The 22,809-nt window shown below is 35.2% G+C and overlaps 1 protein-coding gene across 1 annotated transcript in view; it reads right to left on the reverse strand.

The window, feature by feature from the left end:
- Window positions 1-1,947: 1,947 nt before the first annotated feature.
- The window catches only part of LOC130992424 (purine permease 3-like), a 28,302-nt gene continuing 7,440 nt past the window's right edge, over window positions 1,948-22,809 (reverse strand). Inside the window, exon 2 of the mRNA XM_057917048.1 lies at window positions 1,948-2,452. Within this exon, the coding sequence (XP_057773031.1) occupies window positions 2,072-2,452 (381 nt within the window). The 3' untranslated portion in view covers window positions 1,948-2,071. The remainder of the gene's footprint in view (window positions 2,453-22,809) is intronic.

Raw genomic sequence — 22,809 nt, forward strand, 5'->3', positions numbered from 1 at the left:
ATATATTGCAACATATACATATAATATGTACGCTATTGAGAAATATAAAATTAATAACAAATATACATCTAATCACTAACATTCAATTAAAATAATTTATCGTATATAGATTATAATTTTTTTCTTATCAGACATGTAAATCTAATTTTTATCTAGAAAAAATAAATAATAAATTTATTAATTTAGATTATATGTAATGTTAATATTATTATATATATATATATATATATATATATATATTTATTATTAATTATATTTATTATGATTAATGAATCTTTATATAGAATGTAATAGTTAATTAATTAATAAATGATGAAGATTATATATTGTAAATTTTGAAATAATGAGATTTTAGATATGCCACATAGGTTAAGGCTTAATGCTATTACTATATAATAGATTCGTGTTGAATTATTCATTATGATTTCATTTTAGTTTAATACGAATACGATACTTAATTTACTATTAACATTATAATTACAATGTGTTAATTACGATAATATATTACTAGAATTTTAGTAATCAATATACCAATGAATAATTAAAAGAGTTTGAGTAGGTATACTGAGATATCGTATACGGTATACCAATAAATAATTAAGGAATTTGAGTAGGTGTACTGACATATCAGAACCATAATAAATACTGATGGAATGCCACGAAATATTATACCAGAATTATGGATAGATTAATGGTATAGATCCATTTCTATTTTATACTCTAACAATTGTTTTTACCCTCCCCTCCCCTATATATATATATATAATCGAATTGCAAGGGATTCTCTCATCATTAAAAAAGAAAAAGAAAAAATACCATTGATGCACTTTAAAATGATTGTCTCTCCTTAATAGCAGTGGCGGAGCCAGGAATTAATTTGGGAGGGGGCTGAACTTACACGGGGGTTCGGAGGCGGTAGCCCCCAAGAATTTTTTTTTTGGACATTCTGTATATTAATTTAAGGCATTATTTTATTAAAAGACAAGCATAATAGTAATAATAAAGAACAACATTTTCATAGATTATATAATTTATATATATAACAAATTAGTTTCAATACATTACAATTTTTTTGGGACATTCTGTATTTTTAAAGCATTTTTTATTACAAGACGAGTATAATAGTAATTATAAAGAACAACATTTTCATATACTATATAGTTTTAATATATTAAAAATTAATTTCAATACATTACAAACTTTTTTTTGTCATTTTGTACATTTTAGGCATTTTTTTATTAATAGACAAGCATAATAACAATAATAACGAATAATATTTTCATAAATTATATATTTTCAATAAATTACAAGCTAGAATCAATAATAATAAAAGACAAGCATAGTAATAAAAGCGAACAAATTTTTTTTGGGCATTCCATCCATTTTAGGCATTTTCTATTAAAAGACAAGCATTATTAAATGACGATTTTATATAAAAAAAGGAAAGAAAAAATAAAAAAAAACCCTTGAGAGCACAGAAGGAGCAGACTAAGGGCCGAACCTCATTAAAACCTTTTCACTGAAAACCCAGAGGGAAAAACCGTGAAAATGAAAAAGAGTACTCGTCTAAACACAAAACGAAAGTAGGGAAGAGCATATATTAAAAGACAAGCATAATAGTGATAATAATGTATGATATTTTTATAAATTATATAGTTTTAAATAACACAATTATCCTTAAATTAATTATAAATGGAAGAATATAACAAGCTAATCAATTTTTGTAAAACAAATTTCTTTTATAATATAAACATATATCTCTATATATATATATACTAAAAAAAATCAAAATTTGGGAGGGGGCTTCAGCCCCCCTAGCCCCCCCCCCCCCCCCCCCCCCCCGGCTACGCCCCTGCTTAATAGTATCATTAATTTATACATTCCAACACATTCGAACAATTATGTAAACAGATAGTATAACATTTCCCACAGCCCCATTCCCCTAGCTAAAAAATAATAATAGTATCATTAATTTTAGACAATATTAATTATTATGACGAATACATATTCATTGATGATATATAGTAAAACGTGAATAATATGATGTAAAATGATGAAGAAAAGGAAGTGGTCAAGGTATGTGAGTTTGATCCACCAATTGTGTTTCTGCAGTCTGGCCATTATTATCAAGATTTATATGGTTGTTTTTGTTCTTCATCTTCTTTTTGTTGTGTTTGATATCACCATAGAAATAGGAGACAAAACCCCAAAGAGAGAGAAAGAGAGAGATGCCCTTTTCGGCTTGGAATCTCTCGTGATAGAAAATAACAGCCAATACTTCAGTTGCAGGAAGCAGAACTGTGATGACGATGCCTGATAACAGTGATGAAGAGTAGTATATGACTCCGATTGCACCCAAGAAAAAGCATTGCCAAATTATGGCGCTGCAAACGGCAACAACGTAGTATCTTGTCTCTCCCAGTTCGAATGCTTTGGCTTCTCTTGAGATTGCCTAAAAAAATACATTCATCAGCTGCTACCCCGTTAAAACTATAATTATATAAATAAAACTATAAAAATATTGATTTTTTTTAATACTCTTACATAAAAAAATCATGTAAATTTACATTATACTCCCTCCGTCCACAAAAGAACTTCCTATCTTTCTTTTTTAGAACGTCCACAAAAGAACTTCCTACTTATTTTTGGACTATACCTCACCACTTATAATCCTTTTACTTTTCACTTTTCACAAGTCTCAATATTAATTATAACACATTTTCACCACTCCCAATACACTCAATTACCTTTTAGAACATCCACTATGGTGCTACTCCATAGTGGTGTCACATGTGTGACACCTCTACAACTACCTCCTTTTTCAACTACCTCATATTTTCTCCACTGTGCCACTACCTCATTTTTTACTATTCATGAACCTCACTATCATTATTACTATTTATGGACCCATATATATATATATATATATATATATATATATATATATATATGGGGCCGCTCCAATGAGACCCCCTAATTTTAGTGAGATCTAGGGCACGATCTGGTGCGTTTATTTTATCAATCCTATGGCTGATATTGTATCTGAAGGGTGTTTTTTTTCGCAGGGTTCGAATCCTGGAGGGAGCATAATATTTTAAATTTTGTTATTCATCAGTATATACTGCATTGTTCATCAGTATATATGGCCCTGTTCATCAGTATATATGTCTTATTCATTACGAATTTTTAAAATTTTATTTTTCATCAGTATATACATCTTGTTCATTAGATATACGTTTTGTTCATTAGTATTATATGTCTTATTCATTGTACTCATGTTACACGAAAAATAGGGGGTCTCACTGGAGCGCGCCCCTATATATATATATATATAACTTGTGTATTTTAATTTGTATATTATATTTTACTTCAATAAAATTAATATAATTATACGAATAAATTAATTTTTTAATAATAAAATATAATTTAAAAATTATAGTTATGCTAAAAAAATGAAAAGGAAAATAAAACAGAACCTAAGATTGTAAAATAAAAGTAACAAAAAAAGAGAAAAAAATTAAAATAATTAACGGAAAAAAGAACAGAAACTCAGAAAAATAAATAAACAGAAGGCAACTCAAAAGCAAAATAGAACAGGGTTTAGAATTTTAAAACAAAGGTAAAAAAAAGAATATAAAAACTAACAAAAAAAACTAAAACTTGAAACAAAATAAATAAAAAGCAACTTGAATACCTGCACAAAAAGAAAGAAGCAAAAAAAGAAAGAAAATTAAAATAATAACATACGAAAATTATAGTAAAAAATTAGCGTGTGACCCATCTCTGAGACACGGAACCGGATAGCAACATTGCTACCTCAATTTTTTGCTACCCCATTTTTAAGACCTCCACTATGGTACTATCCTCTAACTACCTCATTACTACCTAGTGTAGTATAAGCCCTTATCCACTCTCTATAGACTCAATAATATTTTTTCTTAAAACTCGTGTCACCCCTTCCTAAGAAGTTCTTTTATGGACGGAGGGAGTATATATTATTATTACAAAGAATTCATAATTTCATGTAAACGGCATTTATCTAATTATTTCGGGAATTTCGAAAGGGTAAATCTATTCATAGCCCTCAATTTACTCCCCTGTAGCCCCTATTCAAATAACTGAAAAATAATAATTATAAATATACTATTGTATCCTATAACTCCCCAAATATCCTCATTCTCTTTCTAGCCATTTTATTATCACCACAATCGTCCATTTCCCCTTCCTCAGCCTGCCTGCAACTCCAAATTTCAAGCTTCTATAACACACCTTCAAGACTCTATTCGCCTTTATTTCTTTGGTGAATCAAACACGACCTCTCTGCTAGGCACCATTGGCGACGACGTTCGCTCAACGACTGATGCTACACAACAGTCTAGAACAACAGCAGAAGCCCACTCAACTCAAATAACTCCACACATCGACAACCACAAATTCAACTATGAAAAAATTCAAACTTGCTCGGAAAAAAGGAAACTAAAATAAATCATCTTATTTCTATTTTAGAAATTTTGAAAGTATATGATGGAAATATTTATTGTTGTTGCGCTCCACCGATCGAAAAAAATATTTAATGAATTGCTCACAAAAGTAGTAGAATTCCAAGCAACGAAATTGTAATATGTGTATATGCATATAGAAGCTATTTACATTCAACCAGAAACCTTGACGCAATTAAATGGAAAAACTTTGAATAAAATATAAAATGGGATATGAATAGAATTATCTAGGAATTTAGTTTGAGGGCTATGGGCATAAGATAAAACAATACATTTATAATTATTTATTATTATTATTTTAAATAAGGGTTATAGAGAGTAAAATTGGGGCTATTAATAGAAGGGCAAATGGTTTTTAATACCCACTTTTATAATATATCTATCAAATCTACCCACCTATATAAAACATCTATGAAAAATACCCACTTCATAGTGAAATACCATTCCTACCCTTATACTTAATTTCTCTTTATCTCCCATCTTTTGCCTAATTAAGCTTGACTAGTATATCGGCTGGAAACTTTCCTCGTGTCCGATAGGTTACTTTGTAATCTGGGTCTGGACTGTGAGACAACGTCACGTACTGTTAAAAAAAAATGATTTAATTGGAAATTGTTCAAATTGATCCCGCGCTTCTCAAAATGGTATCAGAGCGGGTTTTTATAGAGGAATTATATTATTTTTAATTTATTTTATGATTAACCCATGTGGGAGGAGACTCCACTGAAAATTATGGATCCGGACGAGAGTCCGAGATGTGTACCATACAGAAATACTCTCCAACATTTGGAGAGCGAAATCACCCGTCTACTAGACGGACTAAACTGGAACAATCGAGTCCTCGTTACCAACTTACGACGAGGAGAAGATGTCGAGATTATTCGTGATATTATTACGAGTATCCAATTCTACCATGAGAACCTCATGGGACTCGCCACAACCAGGACGGCGATTGAACGAACCAGAGACGAGGCCCATCAGTCGCACGATTGATGGAACCAAAAGACAAGGCGGGAGTAGCTTTTCCAAGCTACCAAAAGATCGAGCCAAGCTCTTCCGACAACGTCAACTTGCGGGAGATCCAGAAGACGGTGGAATATTATGGCATCAAGCTGTACGATCTACCGATGGAGCTAAGCAGAATATCACTCAAACAAGAGGAAATATTAACCCTCTTGCGTGATATCCAGAAAAGAATGGAGGAGATCGAAAGGCGAAAACCATGTTCCGGAAAAATTCGGAATCAATGGTCTAAAGACCCGACGTCTACATCTCTATTCGAGGCAACACCCAAAGAGTTGCAGCCGGAGGATATAATCCGAATTATGAAAGGCAAATATCATGGATAGCCTTGACAGAATCGGATTAGAAGATCTACAAGAGTTAGCAGAATCTTTTGCTAACCTCAACATGGTGGATCTAAAGATGAACCAAGGAGATGAGGTTCCCAAAACAGAGCCTCAAGGAGAAGAATCGTCAAAGAAGGGGTCAGCTCAAGACGATGCAAGCCAGTTCCAACGAACCAGGCGACGGAAGCCTCAGATGCAGGATACTCCTGTTGGAAAGGTCACACTAGAACCAATCCATCCATACGGATTGATTCTCAACCTCGACGAAGCCAGTTTCAAAGATTGGGAGGGTCTCATCGACGAATGGGCTTCATCATTAAAAGTCGTGATTGCTACAATTGATTACGACAAGAAAGAATTTGCCAGAGTCTTCGAAGCCAGCTTGGCAGGGATGGCAAAACAATACTGGGAAAGACTTGAAGTTTCAACCAGGGATGAGTGGTTTAGTAGCACGTCCTTATATGACATCATTAAGGAAATTACTAAACAGATTAAAATCCATTTCTTGGGAATGGATTTTTTCGAAGGATCCGCAGAGGAAAAACGCAAGAAATATCAACAGGCACTTTACAATCTAAGGTTGATAGTGCTGGAGCCAAAAGCTCTCGATAAATTTCTGCGACTGTACACCCTATATGTCCATATGGGGGAAGTGGAAGATCAGAAGGCCATGGATCTCTTCTTTCCAAAGTTTCCAAGTCCCTGGAGGGAAATGCTCATCAATGAGTATGTTTCACCAGGAGGATATCCACTTGACAGTGCCTCGAGGAGGATGTCTTATGTTCACAAGAAGCTGTCCGAATGGTGCCAGAAGGCAGCGGACCAGAGGAATCTCAAGAGATTGAGGAGACTCAACAAGAAATCTCCATTGATGTGCGACAACATTGATCTTCCAACAGAGATTGGTGCTGAGTTGCTGTATCAAAGGAAAAGCCGAAAGAAACATAGGTATCAACCCTATGAAAGAAAGTCCAGAAGGAGTTCTTGGAAGCCAAGAACTATGTGGACCAGACAGAAGGCACGCTTCTACAAATCAGGCCAACGGAGCGGACCATCAAGGAACCGTTTCTCTTCTCAAAAGAGAACCCCGGCGAGGAAAACTTTCAGGCGTACTCAAGCCAAAACAAATGAAAGTTTTAAAGATTGCAACTGCTGGACATGCGGTGCAAAAGGGCATATATCTACCAATTGCCCAGACAACGAGAAAAAGATGATAAGGAGATTCGAATCCACACCGGATATCGAAGACGCCATCTATCATCAGGAATTGATACCCGTGTATCAGTTCGAAGATATATCCTCTGATGAGAGTATATATGAGCAGGAAGAAGTCTTTAGTTCTGAAGATTCGGAGATGACCGATGGATCAACCGGAGACGAGTCAGACTAAAGAGGAGCAAGAGGTTCACCACACCCAGAAGGAGGATCAGAATGGATTTACCAGCCATTTCCTGATTCCACAAGAAGAGGTGGTGAAGAAGCTCGTGAGAAAACTCAAGAGAGAAACCGAAGAGGTTCAAACCTATCAAGGGTTTTCCAATGGAAGATTGAATCGAGTTTTATATAGCTTGATTCCAACTAAAAGGAAGCATCATGTCTATTTTGGCGTCATGAGCCAAGAAATGGCGCTTCCAATTGAAATCACAAGTAATCAGGTGGAAATCCAGCTGGTTCCAGCCGAAGAAATAAGGCAGGATCTCAAGAAAATGAAGCCAGAAGTCGCAAATACGATGAAATGGATTCATATTGGAGCAATTCAGTTGGTAATCAAATCTTCCCTTTTCCCAGGGACAGATCAACCAATTGATGTCGCACTCTGCGACAAAAGGATCAGAGATGCCAGGGGTTCAATTCTTGGAGCTTTTTCAGGCAATCTCTATGCTAAGAAGATTATAACCGAGTTCTATCCACAAATCGCTTATAATCTGCAAGATTCATCCTTTAGCCGAGCCCTGACTCTCTATCAGGACTACAAGAAGAAGGAATACATGACGGATGGAAATAGGCCATACTCACTGACTTATCAAGTCTCGTATGCCTTATCAAATTCCCATCACACGGAATTATTTCTGGGAAGAGAATATATTGAAATTCCAGAAATATTCAAGGAGGTTGCCAAGGCAGTCAATCCAAACCGAGTGGAGATTCCTCAGATCAGAGAAATCGACATCGACATTGGAGACAAGCAGGTGCTCAACCACACTCAGAGTCTCAGACTGGGAGCACCAAGGCTATCATTCCAAGGAAATAGGCTAACTTCAGGGCCTATAACAAGGAGTTTCTCTCAATCATATGAGAGAAGGACGATCCAGGAAACACCAGCTCAGGACATGAGAATCAAGCTCAAATGTCCCGAAGGATGGAGACAAGTTTCCACAAGATTTGATACAACAAGCAGGGAAAACCAGTTTCCTTGTAGTTCGTTGTATTATTTGGCAAATCCAGGTGACAACCGATACATCGGAACTCTGGAGGTTGGAGGTTTTGAAATTCAGACCGAAGGCCAAGCCGGACAAGAAGCAGACGTCCTGATTTTAGGACGAGATTTCCTTGACAAATATAAGCCATGGTCATGGAAATCAGGAAGAATGGAGATCACAATCGGACGGCAAAGGTTGATGATCTAATGACAAGTCCATTCTCGATATACATCTCTGTAGGGATGTTATACGAGAAATACAAAGCAGAATATTTTGCTGCTTATGTGGATTCAGGAGCAGGAATCTGTACAGCAAAACGAGGAGTCTTTCCAGCAGAAGTTGAAGAAGATCTACCTCGAATTGCAGGAAGGGATTTCTCCAAAAAGATTTTACTTCTATCAAAGGGAGTAAAACAGACGGAAATACTGATCGGAGGAGCAGGACAGACACCTTGGTACAAGGTCAAAACTCCACCAATTTATTTCCATGATACCGGAGCAGATATATTATTCGGAAATAATTTTCTGCAAAGTTTCAAGCGGTACATACAAGACAATGAAGCCAGGAGGCTAGTGTTCACAACCAATTGTGACCACAAAATCATTGTGCAAAGGCTCAATGGAGCTTTTCATCGATCAATGCCAATCAAATTCCGCAGCAAGCGTGGTGATGATGGCAGACTCCGGAGACCACAAATGAAGGATCAACGGAGATTCGGAGAAGTTTTGCTCAAATGCAGAACAGAGGGATTCCCAGATCTCTCCAAGGAAGAAACTCAAATCCTCAAAGTGTCCCTGATATCACACAAAGATATTAAGGAAGAAGAACAGGTGTCCATTGCCGACGTCAAAAGGAGAATCCAGAAGTGTTACCACGAGGATCCTTTAGCATGGTGGGACAAGAACCAGCTCAGAGCAACCTTGAAAGTCAAAACTGGAAAGGAGCATGAGTTCGTATGGTTCAGACCTATCCTGATGAACCCTAGAGATCAACAGGATATGATGAGTATAATCAAGAAACACCTTGATTTAAAGCTGATCGAAGAAGGAAGATCACCCTACAGCAGTCCTGGATTTCTGGTGAGAAATCATGGGGAGATCAAGCGAGGAAAGCCAAGATTGGTCATTAATTATAAAGGGATTAATGACATTCTTGAGTTCGATGGATATTTCATCCCGAGCAGAGAACACCTTATCAACTGCATCAGAAGTGCAAGGGTATTCTCAAAGTTCGATTGCAAATCAGGTTTTTACCAGATTCGCATGGAGGAAGGGAGTAAGAAGTTCACAGCCTTCTCAACTCCACAAGGACATTATGTCTGGAATGTCATGCCAATGGGGTTAGCCAACGCGCCTCAGATATTCCAAAGGAAGATGGATAATCTCTTTAAAGATTATTCTTCGTTTATGTTTGTTTACATTGATGACATCCTTATTGCATCAAAAAACATTCATGAACATGTTAGGCATCTGGAGATCTTTGCGGATGTTTGTCAACAAGAAGGACTAGTGCTGTCAGAAAAGAAGGCAGTCATAGCCACCCAGAAGATGGAGTTTCTGGGGATCGAGATTGATGAATCTGGGATTATTCTACAAGATCATATTGTGGAAAAAGTCCAGGGTTTCCCGGAGGATCTCAAAGAAAAGAAGCAGCTCCAAAGTTTTCTTGGGGTTGTCAATTTTGCATGGATGTTTATCAAAAACCTTGCAGAACACAGAAAGGTCTTCAGTCCACTACTGAAGAAAGATGTTCCATTCATTTGGAAGGAGGAACATCGAGAGGGTATGAAGAAGTTGAAAGAGATCTGCAAAAATCTCCCAAAACTTTCAATACCACAAGACGAGGATGATTTGGTCCTCTACACCGACGCGAGTGATTTCTGGTGGGCAGCAGTGCTCACAAAGATCACCCCTTTTGGAGAAGAACCTTGCAGATATTGTAGCGGTCTTTTCTCCAACGACGAGGCTGTGCGATGACACATAAACGAGAAAGAGTTTTTTGCAGTCAGAAAGGCGTTCAAAAAATGGCCGCTATTCTTACTTGCTAAAAAATTTGTTTTGAAAGTAGATAACACCAACGTTAAAGCTTTCTTAACTAAAAAGATTGAATCTAAACCTGAAAAGGCTAGATTGATTAGATGGCAAGCAGAATGCCAATATTATGATTATGATATTGTCGTTTTGAAATCTGATCAGAATGTTCTTGCAGATTTCCTTACAAGGGATGGAGCTCCCTGAGGTGGAGGCCATCGAGGCAAAACAGGCGCAGCTCTTTGAAAGTCTAGAGCTGCTACAACAAGAATGGCAAAAGTGTGTACTACACACTAAACAAGCTGGAAAGATACAAGCGGCTGACGAAGCCAAAGTATCTAGCCAAATCGATGCTTGCTTCATGAGGATGTTCAATCTTCAGGAAGCAACCAACAAGCCGCTCTTGCGCGCTGTCCGTGAAAATCGGGCTAAAGCAATGCTTTTCGTACAGGGCGGATTACCTGTAGCAGGGGATTCAAGTACCCCTAGCACAAGTCCTGAGACAATGGTTTCACAGCCAGACTCTCGAGGAAAAGATGTTGTTAAGGGGTCACACCCTGAATCAACATGTCAACCCTCCACCTCTGGGGTAAAAGAGGGAGAGATCAATCTTAGGCCCATGACAGGCCAAGTTAAGGTTGATACTGACTTTTTTGAAATTTTTCCTTCTTGGCAGATGTACCAGGACAGGTGGGAGAAACTTCTCACAAGGAAGGGCATTAATCCGGGAAATTGCCGGGTTGATGTTGCCGGAAAATATCCAAGGGTTTGGACGACTCCAGGAGCCAATCCAAACGATGTCAAGGAATGGTATGAGTTTGGGGCTTTGGCCTCAGTTTATACCACCGCCCCAGCCTTCACCGAAATAAAGGGTCTACCAAAATGGATCCAGAAAACGGTGTTCGACACATGGGAGAACAACGAGTCCCTCAAAAGGGGAGATGTTCTGGAATTGTACTGTTTCAGTGCAGCGCCAGAGCCGGTCGGAAAAGGAATCCGTGAAGCTTTCCACTTCATTAAGCTTCGGAGACCTGATACGGGAGCCCTTAATAGGATCAAAGTTCCCGACTTCCAGGCCGCAATCGTCTCAACATTCACGGAGGAACAAATCTCCACTAGACGAGCATGGGGTCTATGGGTCTGTCTCACAGAGATGGACAAAATGAAGTCCAGATTCAAGTTCTATCAAAGCTCGGATCTGGGAACGTTCCTAGTTAATACCATGACAGGAACAACAACTTCTTTTGCCGAAGAATCCTTCGAGAAGAAACGGCAAATGATTTGGAAGAACAGGATTGCGGGGAGCCAGGAGACTCGTCGCAAGTTTTGCAATATGGCTCATCTAGGCCATTGGATCGAGAAAGTCTGCGATCAATGCTCATCGTAGAAGGAGCCAGAATTCGGCAAAGGATTCTTTCCAAAGCCGGATAAAAGGAGGTTCCGGTCTGATGAACATGATAAACATCAGACTCCAAAGGGAAGGACACCTCGGGCACCAAAAAAGGAAGGTGGCCGACAAAGCTGAGTGAATTATGTGATTCACAGCAAGGATCGCACCCACGAAAGAAACGACAAAAGTGGGTGGAAGAACAGGAGGACCACTCACCAAACGCTCCAGGACAAAAGTGAGTGGAAAGAAAAGCAGCCGGCCCCTACCAGCATTATCACAAGGCGATAAAGCAAGGGTCCAGCACCATGTGATGCCACTAACAAGTGTCGGCAATCAAGGCCGACAAAAGAAGGTGGATGTCATATTCAAGCAAGCTGGCCACGAGGATGGAATCCAAGGCCAACAACTAAGCCATTATAGAGGGGATCAAACCTCTATATAAACACAAGTGCTGGAGAGAAGAAGATCATCCGAAAAATCACAACATTTTCACACACCACTTCCTCTCTCTAGAAATTATCTTTGTAATTTTTAATTTTGTTTTCAAAGTTTTTCGTTTTAGTTTTAGTTCCTTTTTATTTTTTATGTACACAAGTATTAGCTACTATGCGTAGCTAAACAAGTAGTCTCCTCCCTTGGGGAGTATTTTATGAAATAAATTAAATTTTATATAATTACTCTATAAACACTTAGTTTTTGTCCAACTATTCCGGTTTAGTAAAAATATTTTCTTTTCATTTTTCAACAAAAATATTTGGCGTCGAGACACAGTGAAGGAGGGAAACTGATTCCTGAAGGTGACCATTCGGCGAAAGCCGGAACACAGTGAAGGAAGAAGGTTGCAACCATCACTTGCGAGTGTGTGGTTGGATGAAGGCCGTGGAGGCAAGAAATCCGTAAAACGCGATTAAAGCTCCGGAAGGTGACCAATCGACAAAAGGTATACTGTTGATTTATGATTTGAATTATTTCGAAGTTGTACGGAAGCATGTTGGGCCTGATTATGTATTAATTGAATTTTGATAATTTGAACATGAAATGGTTTGATGATGGATTTGTTGAGGATTTGTTGAGGGGTAGTTTTGGCATTAATAATGAGTTGGATATGGTTGATATGTGTTTTGTGAAAGTGGGTATTTTTGATAGATAAGTTATGAAGGTGGGTATTTTAAATTTTGAGCCTTAATAGAATCACCCATTTCGAAATCATGGTTCACTGTCACAGCTAGTCGGTGTCGGTCAACTTTTTTGGGCTTGTATCGGATTTGTTTCATATTGATGACGTCTGGAAGCCATTAATTAATTCTCATTCGTCCCGTCATAATGATAGTATGTTATGTAATAGGATTTGACTCTTTTCTTAATGATCTTATGAAGATTAATAAAAAAGATATTTTATTTTTCTTGCAATTCTATATATATTTTTTAGAAATTTCAACGTGAAAATCTTTCTCAATATAAAAGTCTCGAATTAAATATAGAAATTTTTCATACCAACTTAATTATCATATTTATAATTATATTTTTATATTCTATATTTATATAAAATTGATACCAACTCAATGATCATATTTATAATTATAATAAAAAATAATTTAATTAAATATATTTGAGTTGAAAATTGAAAAATAAAGAAAAATTCACAATAATAAAAATTGATATTATGAAAAGGCAAAAAAAAGATAGTATAAGTTAAAAAAAATTAAATGAAAATAAAAATAAAAATAGAAAAGATGAAAAATAGATTTATTCAAAAACATATGAGAGAGGAGAGAGAATGTTTTAAAATTTTAATCTTCAAATAAATAAATTTTTTACATTTTAAATCAATTATTTACATAAAATATATCAAATTAAAACTATAATCATGATCTTTAATTTGATACGCCTATTAAATATTTTATAATTAGTCAAATTTTATAATTTTAGAAAGAAATAAAAAAAGAAAAAGAAAAAAGAATAAAAAGAAAAAATATAGTTTACAAATAAACCTTCAATTTTATTATAATTACAAAATTATCACTCAATTTTCAAATTAATTTGAAATTGATTTCCAATTCAAAGTTGCCTTTTTAATATAGTATAGATTTTCTTTGTTTATTTTACTTTTTCCTTTTAATTCCCATTTTTGTATTTCTTTTTTCCTAAAAATAAAATTTTAATATACATATCAAATTAAAGATTGTGATAAGAGCTTTAATTTGACATATAATATGTAAAAAATAAATTTATAATAAAAAAATTATACAAGTTAAAAGTTTCAAAATAATTTTTTTTTCTCATAACTCTTATTTTACACAATATAATTTTTATTTTCATTTGAAAAATATTATATATACATGCAAATATGCAATTATTTGATATATGGAATCTTAGGACATAGTGAACGAAAATCACTATAGCTATTCAAATAATATATGGTTTAATATTATAATTTTCTTTAAACATTAAATTTGTAAAAACTTATATTCATTAAATTAAACGGGTTCGAGTAACTAATCAAAACTGGGACAGATACGAGTGTATATACATGTTAGATGGGTACAAACATTTATCAATGTGCCTTTGTGGAGCTTTCTTTAATTTCAAGTGTTTTGTTATTCAAATTATTTGGATATGAGTAACATATCTTAATGTGTACAAATATTTATCAACATACCTACGTGATTTTTTTTTTCTAATTCATTAATATTTCAATTTTTTATATTAAGGGTTATTCTGTAATATTCGAGTCTCCATTAAGACGTATAACCAATTACTTTGACAAATTATAATTATAAATTTAAATATGTTTGAATAATTAACAAGTATTATTATGTTGTCTATGTCTCACTTTTTAGTATTCATTTGAAAGTGATATGAGTTTTAATAAAGTGGTTGAATGTGTTGTGAGTGGAATTAGGGTTTCACCTTTTATGTGAGTGTTAAAAATAATTAAAGTGGAGAAAGAGTCTCGCCTACTTTTACTAAAGATAAAAAAGAATATCAAAATGTGGAATGGTCAAAAAAGAAAATATGGATACTAAAAATTGGGAAGGTGGAAGTATATTTTTGTGATGAGAACGAATAGTAAAATTATCATTTACCAATCAAATTCAGATGTATTATTCTGATATAAAATTATTTTATTTATTATGAATATAAATGCAACTAAAGTAATTATTGGTCGAATTTCGAGGTTACCCATTTTTTATAGTAGTATTCCTTGATAACATTTTATTTGACAGCTAAAGATATGTTAATAAAGATGAAGTGCAGATTTCGTTGGCAGCTAATGATCATTTTTTAATTGAATTGAACTATGAATTATATCTACCAAATTTGAACATAATCAATGGTATTTTATTTATTTATAAATATTGTACTCTAATTGGCAAACTAATCCAAAGTAAAAAAACATGGCAAACTAATATAAAAAATATATAAATAATAAATTGTCGGTGCTCTTCCAAATTTAATATATCGGCTATTTTTTTTTACAATTATTAATGATATATATGTATTTTTGAGAAATTATTCAATTATCAATTTAAAAAATATATTAAAATAGTAAATACCAGAAAAGTGAAAATAATTGTCAAATGCACTCATGAAAATTTTATTATTATAGCTAATAAAATTATCCGAGAATTGTGGCTAGAGCCATGAACGAGCTGAGTCGAGTCGAGTCGAATATAAACAGGCTCGGCTCGTTTAAATATTCGGATATTCGAGCTCGGCTTGAATTCGATTCAGGCTTCTATCTTGTTGATCGAGCTCGGCTAGTCACCAAGTTACCGAGCTAGAGCTTGGTTCGTGTTATATTCGATAATGTCGAGTTTGAGCTTCTACTTGGTCGTTAGATGTTTGTATACATGATATTTGAGTTCGAACTCGTCAAAAAGTTTAGGAAAAACTTCTTAATTAATATGTTACTCGAGCTCGACACGTTTAAGACTAACGCACTAATTCAATTGAAGGTTCGTGAACAGGTTCGCGAACAATCAAATCCAAACATGTTCGCGAGCTCAACGACCTGTCAAGCTCGAACTCGACTTGATAAATTTATCGAGTTTGACATTAAGCTCGAGCTCAGCTCATTTACTATAAAATTGATCTCCAAAAAAAAAATCGAGTCAAGTCTTAAATAGTTTATGAGTACTTCTGTTTATTTACAGCTCTAATTGTAACTCAATGGTAATACTCCCTTTTACATGAGTTAGTGATAAGGGTACAAATCCTTTCATCGTCATTCGTCCAATTCAAAAAAGAAAAAATGTTAGTAATACTAAGGGTTAGTTAATTGTAAATCAAAAACATTTCTTTTAGAAATTTGAGATTTTTATTTTTCATGATATCTACCTTTCATTTCTTTCTAATATTGGTCAAGTCGTCGATTTTTTTCAATTTTAATCTGACATAGTCATCGAAAATGATACGCTGGACACACAAGGCGACCAAATAAAAAGGTTAATTAATTGCTTATAAATTCAAAATATTTTCATTTTTCATTTTCCATTTTCGTCCGTCCATAAAAAAGTATCACTTCCATTTTAGGATATGACCTCACTTTCTCTTTTTAACCACAATCACTCAGTTCTATATAAACTCATAATCAATTCAACCACAACCACTGATTTCCACTCAACACATCATCTACCAATATTTTTCTTAAAAATCATACCATCCCGAAGTGATATTCTTTTATGGGACGGAGGGAGTATGATTTTTTTTTTTCCCTCAAGATAGATAAATTTTTAACTTTTTTTCTAATTTTGGCCCGGTTGTTAGTTTTTCCCAATATTAACCTGACAAGGCTTATTAACAAGATAATAGTAGAAAAGGGACAAGCTAACAAGATAATACTACAAACTGTCGGGAAATTTCTATATTTTGATGATTACCAAATTTATATCCAAAACCCCTGATGATGTCTCAACGTTAGGGCTGTAAATTCGGGTTGCGGGTATCGGCTATACCCTCACCCAAATTTGAAGAGGAGGGTCGGGTGAGGGTATCAAATTCTCAAAAATCGCGGGTAGAGGGTACCCGCAGGTATACCCGCAGGTACCCGCATACCCGCAATAAATATTTAAAAATTAAAATTAAATAATTTTATTTAACAATATTAGGAAATATGAATTAAACCAAAAATTCCAAGCCCTAGTTTCATCTAATCTCTCTGTCTCTGGCTATCATTTTGTGTGTTGATTCTTCTTGAATTTCTCTCCAAACATTTTATTACAATTAAAAAAAAATAGAAAGGATATTTTCAAATTTTTTTGTGAAATGCGGGACAAAATACCCTCCAGCGGGACCAAAAACCCGCAAAATTACAATTAAAAAAAAAAATTGCGGGACTGTGAGGGTACCCTCATACCCGCAGCGGGTATCCGCTGCGGGTATTCGGGTGCCCGCATCGGGGAGGAGGGTCGGGTGAGGGTGGGGTTTTCGGCAGTTTTCGTCCCGCGGGTACCCGATTTTACACCCCTACTCAACGTTGTAATTAGTTTCAGATCACGTGTTAGGAAGCTAAGTTTCTTTTTACATGTACTTAGTCAAGGGGAAATTCATGACGATGTATCAGTTAACAAGTAAGAAGAAAGGATGTTGATGATCTACGCAACTAAAGAATTCACTCAACTAAACAAAGTGTACAAAGATAAGCAAGGAAGTCACTGAGCTGAATGTAAGATAATTGATATAGCTACCTTAGAGTAACCATCTTCAAAGATGCTGAAGGTGCTTTGCTAAACCGTAAAAGTCTGACACCAAATCCACAGATAATCCAAAGGTTCAGAAATTATGTACGATGTTGCAGATATGTGATCTCACCTACTACCAACTAGGGGTAAGCAAAATTGAACCAGAACTGCCAAACCGAACCGAACCAGTCGGTTCGGAATGGTCCAATAGACGATTCGGTCTGGGGCGGTTCAAAATTTAGGAACCGAAATTCTGTCGGTTCAGTTACGGTTCCAGGCTACCCAAAACTCGTCAAAAACCGAACCGACCCGCTATAATTAATAAATATATTTTTATTAATGCTATTAATAATTTAAGGGTTAATTGCCCATAAAATACTAAACTTTCATCCAATTCTGGTTTAAACGCACACAAACTTTAAACTGTGGCGTGATAATTACTAAACTTTGGATTTTATCTGATTTTGCTACTAATCCAAATTTCGGCCAAATTCTAGTCTAAGGAAGTGGGCATTTTAAATTTTTACTCTTTATTCTTGTGTGACAATAAGTTGGCAAAATAATATTTTTTATTTAATTTTTTATTAATAAAAAATAACACAAAGAAAATAACCCACATTATCAATAACTTAATATATCAAATCAAATAATAATATTTTTTTAGTTGAATTAATTAATTGAATAAATTCAATAATGGTAAGGAAATTCCAAGAAGGTAAATTTAGGTCGTTAAAATAAGAAGCATTGGAAGAAATTGTGTTTAAGGGATGAATCCCCTTATGTTCGGCGCCCAAAAAGTCAAACGAGTTGATTAATTTGATTTGTAGTGCATGTTATTTGCATGAAAAAATTCGAAGAAAGCAAATTTGAGTTATTTTTTTGTGTTCTTTTTTTAATTTTTTAATTTGATTTGATATATTAATTTATTGATAATTAAAATATTTTTTGGCTGATACACTTACATTCGAAGAATCCCCTTACTATGATTGAATTTATTCAATAAATTAAGTTAATTTAAAAAATATTATTATTTGAGTTGATATATTAAGTCACTGACAATTTGAGTTATTTGCTTTCTGTTCTTTTTTTATTGATAAAAAGTTAAATAAAAAAATATTATTTTGCCAACTAATTGCCACGCAAGAATAAATACGTCACGTCAAATATTGACAGGCCATATTAGCCTGAAATTTGGCCGAAATTTGAATTAGTAGCAAAATCAGATAAAATCGAAAGTTTAGTAATTATCATGCCACAGTTCAAAGTTTGTATGCGAAATCAGAATTGGATGAAAGTTCAGTATTTTATGGGCAATTAACCCATAATTTAACTATGACGCCCGAGGCAGAAGTAAAGAGTGATCGCTGGTGCACAAGGCATGGACAAAGAGCGGCTCCTATAAGTTCTTCGAAACGGAGGAGAACATGAACGAACCAAAACACAAGAAAGAGAGAGATTTCGAGAATATGTAGGTATGAGATTGCATATTCGAGTAAGCTTAAATGATTAGATTGGTGCTACTCATACTAACAAGATACATCTTCTTTTCTGGTGACCACATGGAAGAAACTCCAAGGTTAAGCGTGCTTGGCTTGGAGCAATTCCAGGATAGGTGACCCATTGGGAAGTTTTTCGGGGAGCTTGCGAGTGAGAATAAAACACGCTAGAAAAGACTCGTGTTTGTCTGTGGGTATAGCTGTCAAGTCTGAAGTCGGACTGTTATAGTTGGTATCAGAGTCGTACCTCTCGTAGTATGGTGTGGTTCGAGGACGAACCAAGCAGAAGCTGGTGGGCATGTGGCGCCTGGGGCAGAAGTAAGGAGTGATCGCACGGTGCACAAGGCACGTACAAAGAGTGACTCCTATATGTGCTTCGAAGCGAAGGGGTACATGAACGAACCGAAACACACCAGAAAGAGAGAGATTTCGAGAACATGTAGGCATGAGACTGAATATTCAAGAAGAGCTTAAATGATTTGATTGGTGCTACTCATACTAATAAGATGCATCTTTTTTTTCTGGTGACCACATGGAAGAAAGTCCAAGGTTAAGCGTGCTCGACTTGGAGCAATTCCAAGATAGGTGACTCCCTTGAAAAGTTTCTCGGGGAGCGTACGAGTGAGGACAAAACACGCTAGAAAATACTCGTGTTGGTCTGTGGGGATAGCCGTCAAGTCTGGAGTCGGGCTGTTACATTAACTATTTTTCTTTTGCAAATCAGCCAAACCTAGTTTTTAATCTACAATTCAAACAGCTGACAGCTGCGCCGCACTCAATTCTCAAGCTCTAGCCTCTCCTCTTTTTTTTTTCCTGTTTGACGATGCCTTTCTCGCGGCTCTTCTCCGGCCACGACTCGCACAACCCAACAACCCATTTCTCGTTCTGTAGTTTGAACCCCCGTCCACTCAACCACTGCGTCGCCTTCCGCTCAGCCACTGTGTTTGCGACATGAATTTTTTTAGTGAATTTGACAAAAGAATAAGGCTATGTATGGACTCACGCTGCAGTTTCGAATTCCCCGCTGGGTGAGTTCGAGGTGGGGGTGAGGATCTGGCGACTGAAGAGGCTGTGATGATGTTTCTCTTTTGTTTTCCAAGCTAATGAATTGGGCAAAGAGAGTTTTGAGCCTCATATACATTAGTTTTACAGATTTGCCTCTTTCCCTCCAGATCTGAGCATCTTGTATGATTTTAGAGGTGATTTCTTGTGATTTTCTAGTAAATTTTTTAGTTTTCACAAAAAAAAGACTTTTTCACAAAATCTGTCTCGTATGTTCGGTTTGGACCGAACCTGATCGAAATCGAGGGTTGATTTCGCTCGATTCCGTTTCGATCTCATTCCTAAATTCGGTCCGCGTCGGTCCGATAGATTTTATTTCTTCGATTCTTGATTTGATCGGTTCGGTTCGAACCGAATGCACACCCCTACTACCAACGAGAAATTTTTCGGTGGAGATACAAAGAATGACATTTTGAGACGAGCTCTCCAATGGCTCTTTATTGACAGCCTCTTATATATATCATGTGGTATAAACACAATCATTATTAAAACTCTACGCAATCAAAATCTACAAGATTCTAATTCTCTCAAGCTTAAGAACATATTTTAGCAAACTTTCAAAGAATGAAATACTTCAACACACACAAGATTTCTAAAGCTATCAAGCTTTTCCCTGAAAAGATCTCATTTACATATCCTTAAAGATTAGGTGATTGTTTCTTGTATATGATAATCTAGTTTTCCAAGCAAATTGATCTAGTTGGTAATGTTCCTATTGTAACAGTTTACTCAACCTAGTTAGAAAGACGTTTTCGAAACTCATTTCCTAAATATTGGATAGTGTTAGAAGGTACATTGCAAGTAAGCTGCGAAGTATTTATAGTCTAAAAGTCGAGAGAATTTAAGGACATAACCTCAATGAACCCGTTAATCGATCTAAGGTTACCCGACTGATCGATTGGCTTTCAATACAAGGAATTCTATTGAAATTGGATTCTCTTATTCAAGCAGGATCGTGGATATAGGAGTAGTTGTACTGATTCACGTTAAATCGTTTATGTGTTGTACTTTTCAGTTTGATTAACTATTTATTTATCTATCATACATTCACCATATTTACAATGCATATTTCCCTTCTCTAAGTAAAGCTGACTAATGTGTAAAGCTGATTATTTCTTTCAAAAGGATTTTCAATTTTTATGTGAGTAAACAAACTATTGAATTCCGCAACTACAATCAGATACTAGTTCAACTTATAAACTTTTCAACTATTAGTAAAATTGCTAATTGATTCCAAACTCTGATATTGTTTAACCATTTTCAGACAATAACGTTATTTGGATTCAGACAACTCACAACTAGTGTGATGATCTTGTGTTACCTGAGAAGTTAGTTTATCTACTAACTTATATGTTATGTCTCAAACTTCAAGTACAAAAAGTTGTTAACTAGTGTATCACCCACATACACCATAATATACTCACTTGGGACCAATAGAAACGACATTGTTTCCTTTTAAGTGAGAGGACGTCGTTTTATTTGGTCGTTCAGTGTTTCCAGCGTATCAATCTCGATGGTCACGTCAAATTAAAATTAGGGCAAACTAATGATCAGACCAAAATTAGAAGATAAAAAGTAAAAATAAAAAGTTATGTATCCTGAGGGGGGGAAAAAGCTCAAGTGCAATTAACCCTTTTACTTGGTCGTCTAGTGTGTCCAACGTGTCATTTCCGATGGCCACGTTAGGGAAAAACCAACGTCCGGACCAAAATCATAAAAAAAATGAAATGTTAAGTATCCTAAGCAAAAAAAAAATTAGGTGTTGTTCTCGAAATTCTAGAAACGTTTTGAAATTGTAACTTCTTTCAAAGTTCATGTATTTTTTGGTCATAACCCCTTTTGAATTTACTTACAGTCAATCCTAATAATGATGAGATGAAAAATGACATCTAAAAAATACTTACTTTTAAGAAAATGTATGCTCGATACACAGAGATTGAACATGTCGAGCATTAATTTATTTATCGCAAATGCATTAATAATGCTCGACATACTCAATCAAAATTTAAATAAGGCTAAATTTATCATTTCAAGCTCAAGATGAGTAGCTTTCATTTATACTCACTTTGTACACGATATTGTTCTATTTTTGTCATTTTGGTCCGTTCATAATATCATTTTCAATTTTATTCATAGAAGTAGGGTCTACATAACACTTTATTTTTCTCCACACATTTATAGTGGGATCCAAACTTCACTCATACCAATACCCACTATCATCAATTACTATTCACTATTTTCTTAAAACATGTATCATCCATAATATGAAAATGATATCTTGAACGGAGAAATAATAGATACTCTCTCCGTCTCATGAAGCATGACCTAGTTTTTTTCGGCACGAGAATTAAGAAATTAGTAATTTGTGTGTTAAGTGTGCTAGGTGAAAAAGTGAATAAAGGGTAAATTTTTTGCAATTTTCAGAAACAGGTCAAGCTTTATGGGACAAACCAAAAAGGAAATTATGTCATGCTTCGTGGGACAGAGAGAGTATTTTTTATTTTTTAAAAGCTACCATTAACTAATAATAATAATAATTGTAAGATTCTGATACCTAACAAGCAATCTCTTACACTTTACTGGCACGAACTTCGATGCGCAATAGCTTAAAGTTAAGTTAGCATCATCTTGAATGACCAAATTATCTTTAATTTAATTAACGAGGCTAACTAGGTTGAGTAAACTAATCATATGATTTTATTGAAGTATGCACGTGGTTGGTGATCTTCATATATGTCGTTAGGGATGTCAATCGGACCAGCCCATCGGGTTTTCGGGCTAGCTCTATCGGGTTTCGGGTTAGTCGGGTGCGGGCTAATCGGGTTGGAGATTTTTTCGGATTGTAAATCTTCAACCCTAACCCTAAACTTTCGGGTTTC

Source organism: Salvia miltiorrhiza, chromosome 7, assembly GCF_028751815.1.
Source record: "Salvia miltiorrhiza cultivar Shanhuang (shh) chromosome 7, IMPLAD_Smil_shh, whole genome shotgun sequence".
In the NCBI taxonomy this organism is placed as follows: Eukaryota; Viridiplantae; Streptophyta; class Magnoliopsida; order Lamiales; family Lamiaceae; genus Salvia; species Salvia miltiorrhiza.